The following is a 20,298-nucleotide window of genomic DNA, read 5'->3' as shown; positions in this document are numbered from 1 at the left end:
GGAGTCATCACGAGCAACAACAATACCACCATGGGTGAAAGGATGACCTAAAGCCAACTGCACCTCCGGGAGTCATCACGAGCAACAACAATACCACCATGGGTGAAAGGATGACCTAAAGCCAACTGCACCTCCGGGAGTCATCACCAGCAACAACAATACCACCATGGGTGAAAGTAAACTAGGATGAAAACTGAACAGGGTTTACATGCTGTATGATGGATCCATAGGCTATAGAAGAGAAGAGCACCACACTAGTCTCACGGTGACATTTTAAGTCCCCACATTTTATCAGGAAAGCAACAACACGGTAATGACAAAGTATTTTCTGAAATATTTAGTGCAGAGTGGTATCATGCAGGATTGGGTTGGTTCTGATCATAGGACAATACGAGGAGGAGGAGGGGTTGGGTTGGTTCTGATCATAGGACAATACGAGGAGGAGGGGGTTCTGATTGGGAGGAGGAGGAGGGGTTGGTTCTGATCTGATCATAGGACAATACGAGGAGGAGGGGGGGGGGTTGGTTGGTTCTGATCATAGGACAATACGAGGAGGAGGGGGGGGTTGGTTCTGATCATAGGACAATATTGGTTCTGAGGAGAGAGGAGGAGGGGTTGGTTCTGATCATAGGACAATATGAGGAGGAGGAGGGGGGTTGGTTCTGATCATAGGACAATACGAGGAGGAGGAGGGGTGGTTCTGATCATAGGACAATACGAGGAGGAGGGGTTGGTTCTGATCATAGGACAATACGAGGAGGAGGAGGGGGGTTGGTTCTGATCATAGGACAATATGAGGAGGAGGAGGGGTTGGGTTGGTTCTGATCATAGGACAATACGAGGAGGAGGAGGAGGGTTGGTTGGTTCTGATCATAGGACAATACGAGGAGGAGGGGTTGGTTCTGATCATAGGACAATGGGAGGAGGGGTTGGGTAGGACAATACGAGGAGGAGGGGGGTTTCTGATCATAGGACAATACGAGGAGGAGGAGGGGTTGGGTTGGTTCTGATCATAGGACAATATGAGGAGGAGGGGGGGTTGGGACAATTTGGTTCTGATCATAGGACAATATGAGGAGGAGGGGTTGGGTTGGTTCTGATCATCAGGACAATATGAGGAGGAGGGGTTGGGTTGGTTCTGATCATAGGACAATATGAGGAGGAGGAGGGGTTGGGTTGGTTCTGATCATAGGACAATACGAGGAGGAGGAGGGGTTCTGATCATAGGACAATAGGTTGGTTCTGATCATAGGACAATATGAGGAGGAGGGGGGTTGGGTTGGTTCTGATCATAGGACAATACGAGGAGGAGGGGGAGGAGGAGGGGGTTGGTTCTGATCATAGGACAATATGAGGAGGAGGAGGGGTTGGTTCTGATCATAGGACAATTCTGATCATAGGACAATACGAGGAGGAGGGGTTGGGTTGGTTCTGATCATAGGACAATACGAGGAGGAGGAGGGGTTGGGTTGGTTCTGATCATAGGACAATATGAGGAGGAGGAGGTTGGGTTGGTTCTGATCATAGGACAATATGAGGAGGAGGGGTTGGGGGTTGGTTCTGATCATAGGACAATATGAGGAGGAGGGGTTGGGTTGGTTCTGATCATAGGACAATATGAGGAGGAGGAGGGGGTTCTGATTGGGTTGGTTCTGATCATAGGACAATACGAGGAGGAGGAGGGGTTGGGTTGGTTCTGATCATAGGACAATACGAGGAGGAGGAGGGGTTGGGTTGGTTCTGATCATAGGACAATACAGGAGGAGGAGGGGGTTGGTTCTGATCATGGACAATCATAGGACGAGGAGGAGGAGGGGTTGGTTCTGATCATAGGACAATACGAGGGTTGGGTTGGTTCTGATCATAGGACAATACGAGGAGGAGGAGGGGTTGGGTTGGTTCTGATCATAGGACAATACGAGGAGGAGGAGGAGGTTGGGTTGGTCTGGTCTTTCTGCAGGGCTGAGATGTGGAGGGGTCTATAAGGTCTGGTCTTTCTGCAGGGCTGAGATGTGGAGGGGTCTATAAGGTCTGGTCTTTCTGCAGGGCTGAGATGTGGAGGGGTCTATAAGGTCTGGTCTTTCTGCAGGGCTGAGATGTGGAGGGGTCTATAAGGTCTGGTCTTTCTGTAGGGCTGAGATGTGGAGGGGTGGAGGTGCTCGTCCACTCCACTCCCTCAGCTGTCCATCCTTGAAGATGAGGTTGAGAGCGGGCAGCGGAACACCAGACTCGGCCGGGGGCTGGCTGAGAGGACCGGACACTCCACTGTCAGGGTCGGGCTGACCCTGGCTGCCATCCTATAGGACACACAGGTCAGGGGTCAAAGGTCAGTTGTCCAATAACAAATACCTGGAATTGAGCAATATTAAATTCAAATGTAAATGTACAGTTGGAAAACATTTAATAACATTTTCTGTTGTGTACCCAGGTACTTTCATGTTTATTTTTGTATTGTTTTATTTAACTAGGCAAGTCAGTTAAGAACAAATTCTTCTTTACAATGACGGCCTATCAAACGGCAAAAGGCCTCCTGCGGGGAAGGGGGCTGGGATCAGAAATATTAGGACAACACACACATCACGACAAGAGAGACACCACAACACTACATAAAGAGAGACCTAAGACAACAACATAGCACTGCAGCAACACATGACTACACAGCATGGTAGCAACACAACATGACAACAACATGGTAGCAACACAACATAACAACAACATGGTAGCAACACAACATAACAACAACATGGTAGCAACACAACATGACAACAACATGGTAGCAACACAACATGACAACAACATGGTAGCAACACAACATCGTAGCAACACAACATGACAACAACCTATCAGAGCCCATAGGGTGCCATTAGGACAGCAGCCTATCAGAGCCCATAGGGTGCCATTAGCACAGCAGCCTATCAGAGCCCATAGGGTGCCATTAGGACAGCAGCCTATCAGAGCCCATAGGGTGTCATTAGCACAGCAGCCTATCAGAGCCCATAGGGTGCCATTAGGACAGCAGCCTATCAGAGCCCATAGGGTGTCATTAGCACAGCAGCCTATCAGAGCCCATAGGGTGCCATTAGCACAGCAGCCTATCAGAGCCCATAGGGTGCCATTAGGACAGCAGCCTATCAGAGCCCATAGGGTGCCATTAGGACAGCAGCCTATCAGAGCCCATAGGGTGCCATTAGGACAGCAGCCTATCAGAGCCCATAGGGTGCCATTAGGACAGCAGCCTATCAGAGCCCATAGGGTGCCATTAGGACAGCAGCCTATCAGAGCCCATAGGGTGCCATTAGGACAGCAGCCTATCAGAGCCCATAGGGTGCCATTAGGACAGCAGCCTATCAGAGCCCATAGGGTGCCATTAGGCAGCCTATCAGAGCCCATAGTGCCATTAGGACAGCAGCCTATCAGAGCCCATATGGTGCCATTAGGACAGCAGCCTATCAGAGCCCATAGGGTGCCATTAGGACAGCAGCCTATCAGAGCCCATAGGGTGCCATTAGGACAGCAGCCTATCAGAGCCCATAGGGTGCCATTAGGACAGCAGCCTATCAGAGCCCATAGGGTGCCATTAGGACAGCAGCCTATCAGAGCCCATAGGGTGCCATTAGGACAGCAGCCTATCATAGCCCATAGGGTTAAATTAGGACAGCAGCCTATCAGAGCCCATAGGGTTCAATTAGGACAGCAGCCTATCAGAGCCCATAGGGTTCAATTAGGGCAGCAGCCTATCAGAGCCCATAGGGTGCCAATACAGACCAGTCATATCATTACAGATCACTCTGATGGCCAGGACCTAATAAAGACCAGTCATATCATTACAGATCACTCTGATGGCCAGGACCTAATACAGACCAGCCATATCATTACAGATCACTCTGATGGCCAGGACCTAATACAGACCAGTCATATCAGGGTTATTGGCTGGGTGAGGTACAGAACATGGAAGTAATGAAACCAGCAATACTTATTTTTATGTGGGGGATGTCTGTCTAGACTTGAGTGTTATTTCAAAGGGAAAGTGTTCTGATTGTCATTATGCGACTGGCTGGTTTGATAGGAGCGCTCTTCAAATGGCAATGAGCCAGAATAGAACAGAACACACCGAGACCTCATTATGCGACTGGCTGGTTTGATAGGAGCGCTCTTCAAGTGGCAATGAGGCAGAATAGAACAGAACACTGAGTGACCTCATTATGCGGCTGGCTGGTTTGATAGGAGCGCTCTTCAAGTGGCAATGAGGCAGAATAGAACAGAACACAGAGACCTCATTATGCGACTGGCTGGTTTGATAGGAGCGCTCTTCAAGTGGCAATGAGGCAGAATAGAACAGAACACACAGAGACCTTTTACCTGGAACGACTGAACAAAACTCAGGACCTTCAATGATAGTTTTCGGCTGGAATGAAGTAGGTCTTGAAGGCTGAAACAACAAAGAATTACACCGTCAACTTACGTTCTTAAACAATAATAATAGTAGTAAATAATAATAAAATATATGCCATTTAGCAGACGGTTTTATCCTGAGCGACTTACAGTCATGCGTGCATTTATTTTACGTATGAGTGGTCCAGAGAAACAAACCCACTAGCCTGGAGTTAACATCGCCATACTATACCAACTGAGCTACAAAGGACCGCTTAGAAATGAACACTTCTCCCACCCAAGACAACAACAAAACCTCATTCTTTTCCTCCAGTACCTGTCTTTGCTACAGAGGCCGTGCGAGGCGATCTTTCGGCATATTTTGCGGTTGAGCTCGGAGCTGAAGAGAGGCATCCCAAAGCACAGCTCTAGAGGGACCCAGTCATCTTCTGTCAACGGCACTGCAGGGGGGTACAAAACATTACATCATCAAACGGGCAAGGGGGAGCATAATGACGTCATCAAACGGAGACACAGAGGAGAGAGAAGTCATATAGAATGGAAAGCGAGAGTATAATAATACATTCAAATATAACTTTATGATCTATGCCAAGGTTGGACATTCCCATTTCACGTAACCTCACAGTAACACAGACACGTGTGCAGTCGTACTCGCCCCTATTTAAAAGAAATGGAATGGTGTCAGGAATAGGTTAGAAACTCCCTCCAGCCATACTTGCATTAATCCAATGCTTTTAAAAGCACAAGTGTACACTTCTGGAGAAGGGCAGAGAATCAGAACACAGTCATAAACTCTTCCAAAGAGACTAATATCCACCTATCATACGACACGGAATGGGGTATCAACACTATCATACGGCTCAGAATGGGGTATCCACACTATCATACGACTCAGAATGGGGTATCCACACTATCATACTACTCAGAATGGGGTATCAACACTATCATATGACTCAGAATGGGGTATCCACACTATCATACGACTCAGAATGGGGTATCCACACTATCACCATCATACGACTCAGAATGGGGTATCCACACTATCACTGTCATACTACTCAGAATGGGGTATCCACACTATCACTATCATACTACTCAGAATGGGGTATCCACACTATCATACTACTCAGAATGGGGTATCCACACTATCATACTACTCAGAATGGGGTATCCACCCTATCATACTACTCAGAATGGGGTATCCACCCTATCATACTACTCAGAATGGGGTATCCACCCTATCATACTACTCAGAATGGGGTATCCACACTATCATACTACACAGAATAGGGTATCCACACTATCATACTACACAGAATGGGGTATCCACACTATCACTATCGTACTACTCAGAATGGGGTATCCACACTATCACTATCATACTACTCAGAATGGGGTATCCACACTATCACTACCATACTACTCAGAATGGGGTATCAACACTATCACACTACTCAGAATGGGGTATCCACACTATCATACTACACAGAATAGGGGTATCCACACTATCATGATACACAGAATAGGGGTATCCACACTATCACTATCATACTACTCAGAATGGGGTATCCACACTATCACACTACTCAGAATGGGGTATCCACACTATCACTATCATACTACTCAGAATGGGGTATCAACACTATCACACTACTCAGAATGGGGTATCCACACTATCATACTACACAGAATAGGGTATCCACACTATCATGATACACAGAATAGGGTATCCACACTATCACTATCATACTACTCAGAATGGGGTATCCACACTATCACACTACTCAGAATGGGGTATTCACACTATCACTATCATACTACTCAGAATGGGGTATCAACACTATCATACTACTCAGAATGGGGTATCCACCCTATCATACTACTCAGAATGGGGTATCCACCCTATCATACTACTCAGAATGGGGTATCCACCCTATCATACTACTCAGAATGGGGTATCCACCCTATCATACTACTCAGAATGGGGTATCCACCCTATCATACTACTCAGAATGGGGTATCCACCCTATCATACTACTCAGAATGGGGTATCCACCTATCATACTACACAGAATAGGGGTATCCACCCTATCATACTACTCAGAATAGGGGTATCCACACTATCATACTACACAGAATGGGGTATCCACACTATCATACTACTCAGAATGGGGTATCCACACTATCACTACTCAGAATGGGGTATCCACACTATCATACTACTCAGAATAGGGGTATCCACACCATCACTATCATACTACTCAGAATGGGGAATCCACACCATCACTATCATACTACTCAGAATGGGGTATCCACACTATCGTACTACTCAGAATGGGGTATCCACACTATCATACTACTCAGAATGGGGTACCCACACTATCGTACTACTCAGAATGGGGTATCCACACTATCATACTACTCAGAATGGGGTATCCACACTATCACTATCATACTACTCAGAATGGGGTATCCACACTATCATACTTCTCAGAATGGGGTATCCACCCTATCATACTACACAGAATAGGGTATTCACACTATCGTACTACTCAGAATGGGGTATCCACACTATCACACTACTCAGAATGGGGTATCCACACTATCACTATCATACTACTCAGAATGGGGTATCCACACTATCATACTACACAGAATAGGGGTATCCACCCTATCATACTACTCAGAATGGGGTATCCACACTATCATACTACACAGAATAGGGTATCCACCTATCATACTACTCAGAATAGGGTATCCACACTATCATACTACACAGAATGGGGTATCCACACTATCATACTACTCAGAATGGGGTATCCACCCTATCATACTACTCAGAATGGGGTATCCACACTATCACTATCATACTACTCAGAATGGGGTATCCACCCTATCATACTACTCAGAATGGGGTATCCACCCTATCATACTACTCAGAATGGGGTATCCACACTATCATACTACACAGAATAGGGTATCCACACTATCATACTACTCAGAATGGGGTATCCACACTATCGTACTACTCAGAATGGGGTATCCACCCTATCATACTACTCAGAATGGGGTATCCACCCTATCATACTACTCAGAATGGGGTATCCACCCTATCATACTACTCAGAATGGGGTATCCACCCTATCATACTACTCAGAATGGGGTATCCACCCTATCATACTACTCAGAATGGGGTATCCACCCTATCATACTACTCAGAATGGGGTATCCACCCTATCATACTACTCAGAATGGGGTATCCACCCTATCATACTACTCAGAATGGGGTATCCACCCTATCATACTACTCAGAATGGGGTATCCACACTATCATACTACACAGAATAGGGGTATCCACCCTATCATACTACTCAGAATGGGGTATCCACACTATCATACTACTCAGAATGGGGTATCCACACTATCACTATCATACTACTCAGAATGGGGTATCCACACTATCATACTACTCAGAATGGGGTATCCACACTATTATACTACTCAGAATGGGGTATCCACCCTATAATACTACTCAGAATGGGGTATCCACCCTATCATACTACTCAGAATGGGGTATCCACACTATCATACTACACAGAATAGGGTATCCACCCTATCATACTACTCAGAATGGGGTATCCACACTATCATACTACACAGAATAGGGGTATCCACCCTATCATACTACTCAGAATAGGGTATCCACACTATCATACTACACAGAATGGGGTATCCACACTATCATACTACTCAGAATGGGGTATCCACACTATCACACTACTCAGAATGGGGTATCCACACTATCACTATCATACTACTCAGAATGGGGTATCCACCCTATCATACAACTCAGAATGGGGTATCCACACTATCATACTACACAGAATAGGGTATCCACACTATCATAATACACAGAATAGGGTATCCACACTATCATACTACACAGAATAGGGGTATTCACACTATCGTACTACTCAGAATGGGGTATCCACACTATCATACTACTCAGAATGGGGTATCCACACTATTATACTACTCAGAATGGGGTATCCACCCTATAATACTACTCAGAATGGGGTATCCACCCTATCATACTACTCAGAATGGGGTATCCACACTATCATACTACACAGAATAGGGGTATCCACCCTATCATACTACTCAGAATGGGGTATCCACACTATCATACTACACAGAATAGGGTATCCACCCTATCATACTACTCAGAATAGGGTATCCACACTATCATACTACACAGAATGGGGTATCCACACTATCATACTACTCAGAATGGGGTATCCACACTATCACACTACTCAGAATGGGGTATCCACACTATCACTATCATACTACTCAGAATGGGGTATCAACACTATCACACTACTCAGAATGGGGTATCCACACTATCATACTACACAGAATAGGGTATCCACACTATCATGATACACAGAATAGGGTATCCACACTATCACTATCATACTACTCAGAATGGGGTATCCACACTATCACACTACTCAGAATGGGGTATCCACACTATCACTATCATACTACTCAGAATGGGGTATCAACACTATCATACTACTCAGAATGGGGTATCCACACTATCATACTACACAGAATAGGGTATCCACACTATCATGATACACAGAATGGGGTATCCACACTATCACTATCATACTACTCAGAATGGGGTATCCACACTATCATACTACTCAGAATGGGGTATCCACACTATCACTATCATACTACTCAGAATGGGGTATCCACACTATCATGACTACACAGAATAGGGTATCCACACTATCACTATCATACTACTCAGAATGGGGTATCCACACTATCACACTACTCAGAATGGGGTATCCACACTATCACTATCATACTACTCAGAATGGGGTATCAACACTATCATACTACTCAGAATGGGGTATCCACACTATCATACTACTCAGAATGGGGTATCCACCCTATCATACTACTCAGAATGGGGTATCCACCCTATCATACTACTCAGAATAGGGTATCCACACTATCATACTACACAGAATGGGGTATCCACACTATCATACTACTCAGAATGGGGTATCCACACTATCACACTACTCAGAATGGGGTATCCACACTATCACTATCATACTACTCAGAATGGGGTATCCACACTATCATACTACTCAGAATGGGGTATCCACACTATCATACTACACAGAATAGGGTATCCACACTATCATGACTACACAGAATAGGGTATCCACACTATCACTATCATACTACTCAGAATGGGGTATCCACACTATCACACTACTCAGAATGGGGTATCCACACTATCACTATCATACTACTCAGAATGGGGTATCCACACTATCATGATACACAGAATGGGGTATCCACACTATCACTACTACTACAGAATGGGGTATCCACACTATCATACTACTCAGAATGGGGTATCCACACTATCACTATCATACTACTCAGAATGGGGTATCAACACTATCATACTACTCAGAATGGGGTATCACCCTATCATACTACTCAGAATGGGGTATCCACACTATCATACTACTCAGAATGGGGTATCCACCCTATCATACTACTCAGAATAGGGTATCCACACTATCATACTACACATAATGGGGTATCCACACTATCATACTACTCAGAATGGGGTATCCACACTATCACACTACTCAGAATGGGGTATCCACACTATCACTATCATACTACTCAGAATGGGGTATCAACACTATCATACTACTCAGAATGGGGTATCCACACTATCATACTACACAGAATAGGGTATCCACACTATCATGACTACACAGAATAGGGGTATCCACACTATCACTATCATACTACTCAGAATGGGGTATCCACACTATCACACTACTCAGAATGGGGTATCCACACTATCACTATCATACTACTCAGAATGGGGTATCAACACTATCATACTACTCAGAATGGGGTATCCACACTATCATACTACACAGAATAGGGTATCCACACTATCATGATACACAGAATAGGGTATCCACACTATCACTATCATACTACTCAGAATGGGGTATCCACACTATCACACTACTCAGAATGGGGTATCCACACTATCACTATCATACTACTCAGAATGGGGTATCCACACTATCATACTACTCAGAATGGGGTATCCACACTATCATACTACACAGAATAGGGTATCCACACTATCATACTACACAGAATGGGGTATCCACACTATCACTATCATACTACTCAGAATGGGGTATCCACACTATCACACTACTCAGAATGGGGTATCCACACTATCACTATCATACTACTCAGAATGGGGTATCAACACTATCATACTACTCAGAATGGGGTATCCACCCTATCATACTACTCAGAATGGGGTATCCACCCTATCATACTACTCAGAATGGGGTATCCACCCTATCATACTACTCAGAATGGGGTATCCACCCTATCATACTACTCAGAATGGGGTATCCACCCTATCATACTACTCAGAATGGGGTATCCACCCTATCATACTACTCAGAATGGGGTATCCACCCTATCATACTACACAGAATAGGGGTATCCACCCTATCATACTACTCAGAATAGGGTATCCACACTATCATACTACACAGAATGGGGTATCCACACTATCACACTACTCAGAATGGGGTATCCACACTATCACACTACTCAGAATAGGGGTATCCACACTATCATACTACTCAGAATAGGGGTATCCACACCATCACTATCATACTACTCAGAATGGGGAATCCACACCATCACTATCATACTACTCAGAATGGGGTATCCACACTATCGTACTACTCAGAATGGGGTATCCACACTATCGTACTACTCAGAATGGGGTATCCACACTATCATACTACTCAGAATGGGTAATCCACACTATCATACTACTCAGAATGGGGTATCCACACTATCACTATCATACTACTCAGAATGGGGTATCCACACTATCATACTTCTCAGAATGGGGTATCCACCCTATCATACTACACAGAATAGGGTATTCACACTATCGTACTACTCAGAATGGGGTATCCACACTATCATACTACTCAGAATGGGGTATCCACCCTATCATACTACTCAGAATGGGGTATCCACACTATCATACTACACAGAATAGGGTATCCACCCTATCATACTACTCAGAATGGGGTATCCACACTATCATACTACACAGAATAGGGGTATCCACCCTATCATACTTCTCAGAATGGGGTATCCACCCTATCATACTACACAGAATAGGGTATTCACACTATCGTACTACTCAGAATGGGGTATCCACACTATCACACTACTCAGAATGGGGTATCCACACTATCACTATCATACTACTCAGAATGGGGTATCCACCCTATCATACTACTCAGAATGGGGTATCCACCCTATCATACTACTCAGAATGGGGTATCCACACTATCATACTACTCAGAATAGGGTATCCACACTATCATACTACTCAGAATGGGGTATCCACACTATCATACTACTCAGAATGGGGTATCCACCCTATCATACTACTCAGAATAGGGTATCCACACTATCATACTACTCAGAATGGGGTATCCACCCTATCATACTACTCAGAATGGGGTATCCACCCTATCATACTACTCAGAATAGGGTATCCACACTATCATACTACTCAGAATGGGGTATCCACCCTATCATACTACTCAGAATGGGGTATCCACCCTATCATACTACTCAGAATGGGGTATCCACCCTATCATACTACTCAGAATGGGGTATCCACCCTATCATACTACTCAGAATGGGGTATCCACCCTATCATACTACTCAGAATGGGGTATCCACCCTATCATACTACTCAGAATGGGGTATCCACACTATCATACTACTCAGAATGGGGTATCCACACTATCACTATCATACTACTCAGAATGGGGTATCCACACTATCATACTACTCAGAATGGGGTATCCACACTATCATACTACTCTAGAATATCAGAATGGGGTATCCACCCTATAATACTACTCAGAATGGGGTATCCACCCTATCATACTACTCAGAATGGGGTATCCACACTATCATACTACACAGAATAGGGTATCCACCCTATCATACTACTCAGAATGGGGTATCCACACTATCATACTACACAGAATAGGGGTATCCACCCTATCATACTACTCAGAATAGGGTATCCACACTATCATACTACACAGAATGGGGTATCCACACTATCATACTACTCAGAATGGGGTATCCACACTATCATACTACTCAGAATGGGGTATCCACACTATCATACTACTCAGAATGGGGTATACACACTATCATACTACTCAGAATGGGGTATCCACACTATCATACTACTCAGAATGGGGTATCCACACTATCATACTACACAGAATAGGGTATCCACACTATCGTACTACACAGAATAGGGTATTCACACTATCGTACTACTCAGAATGGGGTATCCACACTATCATACTACTCAGAATGGGGTATCCACACTATCGTACTACTCAGAATGGGGTATCCACCCTATCATACTACTCAGAATGGGGTATCCACCCTATCATACTACTGAGAATGGGGTATCCACACTATCACACTACACAGAATAGGGTATCCACCCTATCATACTACTCAGAATGGGGTATCCACACTATCATACTACACAGAATGGGGTATCCACACTATCATACTACTCAGAATGGGGTATCCACACTATCATACTACACAGAATGGGGTATCCACACTATCATACTACTCAGAATGGGGTATCCACACTATCATACTACTCAGAATGGGGTATCCACACTATCATACTACACAGAATGGGGTATCCACACTATCATGATACACAGAATGGGGTATCCACACTATCACTATCATACTACTCAGAATGGGGTATCCACACTATCACACTACTCAGAATGGGGTATCCACACTATCACTATCATACTACTCAGAATGGGGTATCAACACTATCATACTACTCAGAATGGGGTATCCACACTATCATACTACACAGAATAGGGTATCCACACTATCATGACTACACAGAATAGGGGTATCCACACTATCACTATCATACTACTCAGAATGGGGTATCCACACTATCATACTACTCAGAATGGGGTATCCACACTATCACTATCATACTACTCAGAATGGGGTATCCACACTATCATACTACTCAGAATGGGGTATCCACACTATCACTATCATACTACTCAGAATGGGGTATCCACACTATCATACTACTCAGAATGGGGTATCCACACTATCACTATCATACTACTCAGAATAGGGTATCCACCCTATCATACTACTCAGAATGGGGTATCCACACTAACATACTACTCAGAATGGGGTATCCACCCTAACATACTACTCAGAATGGGGTATCCACCCTATCATACTACTCAGAATAGGGGTATCCACACTATCATACTACACAGAATGGGGTATCCACACTATCATACTACTCAGAATGGGGTATCCACACTATCACACTACTCAGAATGGGGTATCCACACTATCACTATCATACTACTCAGAATGGGGTATCCACACTATCATACTACTCAGAATGGGGTATCCACACTATCACTATCATACTACTCAGAATGGGGTATCAACACTATCATACTACTCAGAATGGGGTATCCACACTATCATACTACACAGAATGGGTATCCACACTATCATATACACAGAATAGGGTATCCACACTATCACTCATACTACTCAGAATGGGGTATCCACACTATCACACTACTCAGAATGGGGTATCCACACTATCACTATCATACTACTCAGAATGGGGTATCCACACTATCATGATACACAGAATGGGGTATCCACACTATCACTACTACTACTCAGAATGGGGTATCCACACTATCATACTACTCAGAATGGGGTATCCACACTATCACTATCATACTACTCAGAATGGGGTATCACACTATCATACTACTCAGAATGGGGTATCCACACTATCATACTACTCAGAATGGGGTATCCACACTATCATACTACTCAGAATGGGGTATCCACCCTATCATACTACTCAGAATGGGGTATCCACCCTATCATACTACTCAGAATGGGGTATCCACCCTATCATACTACTCAGAATGGGGTATCCACCCTATCATACTACTCAGAATGGGGTATCCACCCTATCATACTACACAGAATAGGGTATCCACCCTATCATACTACTCAGAATAGGGTATACACACTATCATACCACACAGAATGGGGTATCCACACTATCACACTACACAGAATGGGGTATCCACACTATCACACTACTCAGAATGGGGTATCCACACTATCATACTACTCAGAATAGGGTATCCACACCATCACTATCATACTACTCAGAATGGGGTATCCACACTATCATACTACTCAGAATGGGGTATCCACACTATCGTACTACTCAGGAATGGGGTATCCACACTATCATACTACTCAGAATGGGGTATCCACACTATCATACTACTCAGAATGGGGTATCCACACTATCATACTACTCAGAATGGGGTATCCACACTATCACTATCATACTACTCAGAATGGGGTATCCACACTATCATACTTCTCAGAATGGGGTATCCACCCTATCATACTACACAGAATAGGGTATTCACACTATCATACTACTCAGAATGGGGTATCCACACTATCATACTACTCAGAATGGGGTATCCACCCTATCATACTACTCAGAATGGGGTATCCACACTATCATACTACTACAGAATGGGGTATCCACCCTATCATACTACTCAGAATGGGGTATCCACACTATCATACTACACAGAATAGGGGTATCCACCTATCATACTACTCAGAATAGGGTATCCACACTATCATACTACACAGAATGGGGTATCCACACTATCATACTACTCAGAATGGGGTATCCACACTATCACATACTCAGAATGGGGTATCCACACTATCACTATCATACTACTCAGAATGGGGTATCCACCCTATCATACTACTCAGAATGGGGTATCCACCCTATCATACTACTCAGAATGGGGTATCCACACTATCATACTACACAGAATAGGGGTATCCACACTATCATACTACTCAGAATGGGGTATCCACACTATCATACTACTCAGAATGGGGTATCCACCTATCATACTACTCAGAATGGGGTATCCACCCTATCATACTACTCAGAATGGGGTATCCACCCTATCATACTACTCAGAATGGGGTATCCACCCTATCATACTACTCAGAATGGGGTATCCACCCTATCATACTACTCAGAATGGGGTATCCACCCTATCATACTACTCAGAATGGGGTATCCACCCTATCATACTACTCAGAATGGGGTATCCACCTATCATACTACTCAGAATGGGGTATCCACCCTATCTACTACAGAATGGGGTATCCACCCTATCATACTACAGAATGGGGTATCCACCCTATCATACTACTCAGAATGGGGTATCCACACTATCATACTACACAGAATAGGGTATCCACACTATCATACTACTCAGAATGGGGTATCCACACTATCATACTACTCAGAATGGGGTATCCACACTATCATACTACTCAGAATGGGGTATCCACCCTATAATACTACTCAGAATGGGGTATCCACCCTATCATACTACTCAGAATGGGGTAACCACACTATCATACTACACAGAATGGGGTATCCACACTATCACACTACTCAGAATGGGGTATCCACACTATCACACTACTCAGAATAGGGGTATCCACACTATCATACTACTCAGAATGGGGTATCCACACCATCACTATCATACTACTCAGAATGGGGAATCCACACCATCACTATCATACTACTCAGAATGGGGTATCCACACTATCATACTACTCAGAATGGGGTATCCACACTATCGTACTACTCAGAATGGGGTACCACCCTATCATACTACACAGAATAGGGTATTCACACTATCGTACTACTCAGAATGGGGTATCCACACTATCATACTACTCAGAATAGGGTATCCACACTATCATACTACACAGAATAGGGTATTCACACTATCGTACTACTCAGAATGGGGTATCCACACTATCATACTACTCAGAATGGGGTATCCACACTATTATACTTCACAGAATAGGGTATCCACCCTATCATACTACTCAGAATGGGGTATCCACACTATCATACTACACAGAATAGGGTATCCACCCTATCATACTACTCAGAATAGGGTATCCACACTATCATACTACACAGAATGGGGTATCCACACTATCATACTACTCAGAATGGGGTATCCACACTATCACTATCATACTACTCAGAATGGGGTATCCACACTATCCCACTACTCAGAATGGGGTATCCACACTATCATACTACTCAGAATAGGGTATCCACACCATCACTATCATACTACTCAGAATGGGGTATCCACACTATCATACTACACAGAATGGGGTATCCACACTATCACACTACTCAGAATGGGGTATCCACACTATCACACTACTCAGAATAGGGTATCCACACTATCATACTACTCAGAATAGGGGTATCCACACCATCACTATCATACTACTCAGAATGGGGAATCCACACCATCACTATCATACTACTCAGAATGGGGTATCCACACTATCGTACTACTCAGAATGGGGTATCCACACTATCGTACTACTCAGAATGGGGTATCCACACTATCATACTACTCAGAATGGGGTATCCACACTATCATACTACTCAGAATGGGGTATCCACACTATCACTATCATACTACTCAGAATGGGGTATCCACACTATCATACTACACAGAATAGGGTATCCACACTATCATACTACACAGAATAGGGTATTCACACTATCGTACTACTCAGAATGGGGTATCCACACTATCATACTACTCAGAATGGGGTATCCACCCTATCATACTACTCAGAATGGGGTATCCACACTATCATACTACACAGAATAGGGTATCCACACTATCATACTACACAGAATGGGGTATCCACACTATCATACTACACAGAATAGGGTATCCACACTATCATACTACTCAGAATAGGGTATCCACACTATCATACTACTCAGAATGGGGTATCCACACTATCATACTACTCAGAATGGGGTATCCACACTATCATACTACTCAGAATGGGGTATCCACACTATCACTATCATACTACTCAGAATGGGGTATCCACCCTATCATACTACTCAGAATGGGGTATCCACCCTATCATACTACTCAGAATGGGGTATCCACACTATCATACTACACAGAATAGGGGTATCCACACTATCATACTACTCAGAATGGGGTATCCACACTATCATACTCAGAATGGGGTATCCACCTATCATACTACTCAGAATGGGGTATCCACCCTATCATACTACTCAGAATGGGGTATCCACCCTATAATACTACTCAGAATGGGGTATCCACCCTATCATACTACTCAGAATGGGGTATCCACCCTATCATACTACTCAGAATGGGGTATCCACCCTATCATACTACTCAGAATGGGGTATCCACCCTATCATACTACTCAGAATGGGGTATCCACCCTATCATACTACTCAGAATGGGGTATCCACCCTATCATACTACTCAGAATGGGGTATCCACCCTATCATACTACTCAGAATAGGGTATCCACCCTATCATACTACTCAGAATAGGGTATACACACTATCATACCACACAGAATGGGGTATCCACACTATCATACTACTCAGAATGGGGTATCCACACTATCGTACTACTCAGAATGGGGTATCCACACTATCATACTACTCAGAATGGGGTATCCACCCTATCATACTACTCAGAATGGGGTATCCACCCTATCATACTACTCAGAATGGGGTAACCACACTATCATACTACACAGAATGGGGTATCCACACTATCACACTACTCAGAATGGGGTATCCACACTATCACACTACTCAGAATAGGGTATCCACACTATCATACTACTCAGAATAGGGTATCCACACCATCACTATCATACTACTCAGAATGGGGAATCCACACCATCACTATCATACTACTCAGAATGGGGTATCCACACTATCGTACTACTCAGAATGGGGTATCCACACTATCATACTACTCAGAATGGGGTATCCACCCTATCATACTACACAGAATAGGGTATTCACACTATCATACTACTACTCAGAATGGGGTATCCACACTATCATACTACTCAGAATGGGGTATCCACACTATCGTACCACTCAGAATGGGGTATCCACACTATCATACTACACAGAATAGGGTATTCACACTATCATACTACTCAGAATGGGGTATCCACACTATTATACTTCACAGAATAGGGTATCCACCCTATCATACTACTCAGAATGGGGTATCCACACTATCATACTACACAGAATAGGGTATCCACCCTATCATACTACTCAGAATAGGGTATCCACACTATCATACTACACAGAATGGGGTATCCACACTATCATACTACTCAGAATGGGGTATCCACACTATCACTATCATACTACTCAGAATGGGGTATCAACACTATCCCACTACTCAGAATGGGGTATCCACACTATCATACTACTCAGAATAGGGTATCCACACTATCACTATCATACTACTCAGAATGGGGTATCCACACCATCACTATCATACTACTCAGAATGGGGTATCCACACTATCATACTACTCAGAATGGGGTATCCACACTATCACTACTACTCAGAATGGGGTATCCACACTATCGTACTACTCAGAATGGGGTATCCACACTATCATACTACTCAGAATGGGGTATCCACACTATCACTATCATACTACTCAGAATGGGGTATCCACACTATCATACTTCTCAGAATGGGGTATCCACCTATCATACTACACAGAATAGGGTATCACACTATCGTACTACTCAGAATGGGGTATCCACACTATCATACTACTCAGAATGGGGTATCCACCCTATCATACTACTCAGAATGGGGTATCCACACTATTATACTACACAGAATAGGGTATCCACCCTATCATACTACTCAGAATAGGGTATCCACACTATCATACTACACAGAATGGGGTATCCACACTATCATACTACTCAGAATGGGGTATCCACACTATCATACTACACAGAATAGGGTATCCACACTATCATACTACACAGAATAGGGTATTCACACTATCGTACTACTCAGAATGGGGTATCCACACTATCACTATCATACTACTCAGAATGGGGTATCCACCTATCATACTACTCAGAATGGGGTATCCACCTATCATACTACTCAGAATGGGGTATCCACACTATCATACTACACAGAATAGGGTATCCACACTATCATACTACTCAGAATGGGGTATCCACACTATCGTACTACTCAGAATGGGGTATCCACCCTATCATACTACTCAGAATGGGGTATCCACCCTATCATACTACTCAGAATGGGGTATCCACCCTATATACTACTCAGAATGGGGTATCCACCCTATCATACTACTCAGAATGGGGTATCCACCCTATCATACTACTCAGAATGGGGTATCCACCCTATCATACTACTCAGAATGGGGTATCCACCCTATCATACCACACAGAATGGGGTATCCACACTATCACACTACACAGAATGGGGTATCCACACTATCATACTACTCAGAATGGGGTATCCACCCTATCATACTACTCAGAATGGGGTATCCACCCTATCATACTACTCAGAATGGGGTATCCACACTATCATACTACACAGAATAGGGTATCCACACTATCATACTACTCAGAATGGGGTATCCACACTATCGTACTACTCAGAATGGGGTATCCACACTATCATACTACTCAGAATGGGGT

The 20,298-nt window shown here is 43.9% G+C and overlaps 1 protein-coding gene across 3 annotated transcripts in view; it reads right to left on the bottom strand.

The window, feature by feature from the left end:
- Positions 1–1,860: 1,860 nt before the first annotated feature.
- LOC112229177 (protein FAM91A1) overlaps positions 1,861–20,298 on the bottom strand; it is a 130,419-nt gene continuing 111,981 nt past the window's right edge. For all 3 annotated transcript variants that reach the window (XM_042295049.1, XM_042295051.1, XM_042295050.1), the window contains 4 exons: positions 4,709–4,832; positions 4,360–4,429; positions 2,142–2,297; positions 1,861–2,098 (listed from right to left, as the gene is read on the bottom strand). In XM_042295049.1, the coding sequence (XP_042150983.1) occupies positions 2,066–2,098; positions 2,142–2,297; positions 4,360–4,429; positions 4,709–4,832 (383 nt within the window). In that variant the 3' untranslated portion in view covers positions 1,861–2,065. The remainder of the gene's footprint in view (positions 2,099–2,141; positions 2,298–4,359; positions 4,430–4,708; positions 4,833–20,298) is intronic.

This window comes from Oncorhynchus tshawytscha, linkage group LG13 (genome assembly GCF_018296145.1).
Source record: "Oncorhynchus tshawytscha isolate Ot180627B linkage group LG13, Otsh_v2.0, whole genome shotgun sequence".
Taxonomy (NCBI): Eukaryota; Metazoa; Chordata; class Actinopteri; order Salmoniformes; family Salmonidae; genus Oncorhynchus; species Oncorhynchus tshawytscha.
Note: the sequence above shows the minus strand (reverse complement) of the source record. Positions and strands in the feature narration are given on the sequence as shown.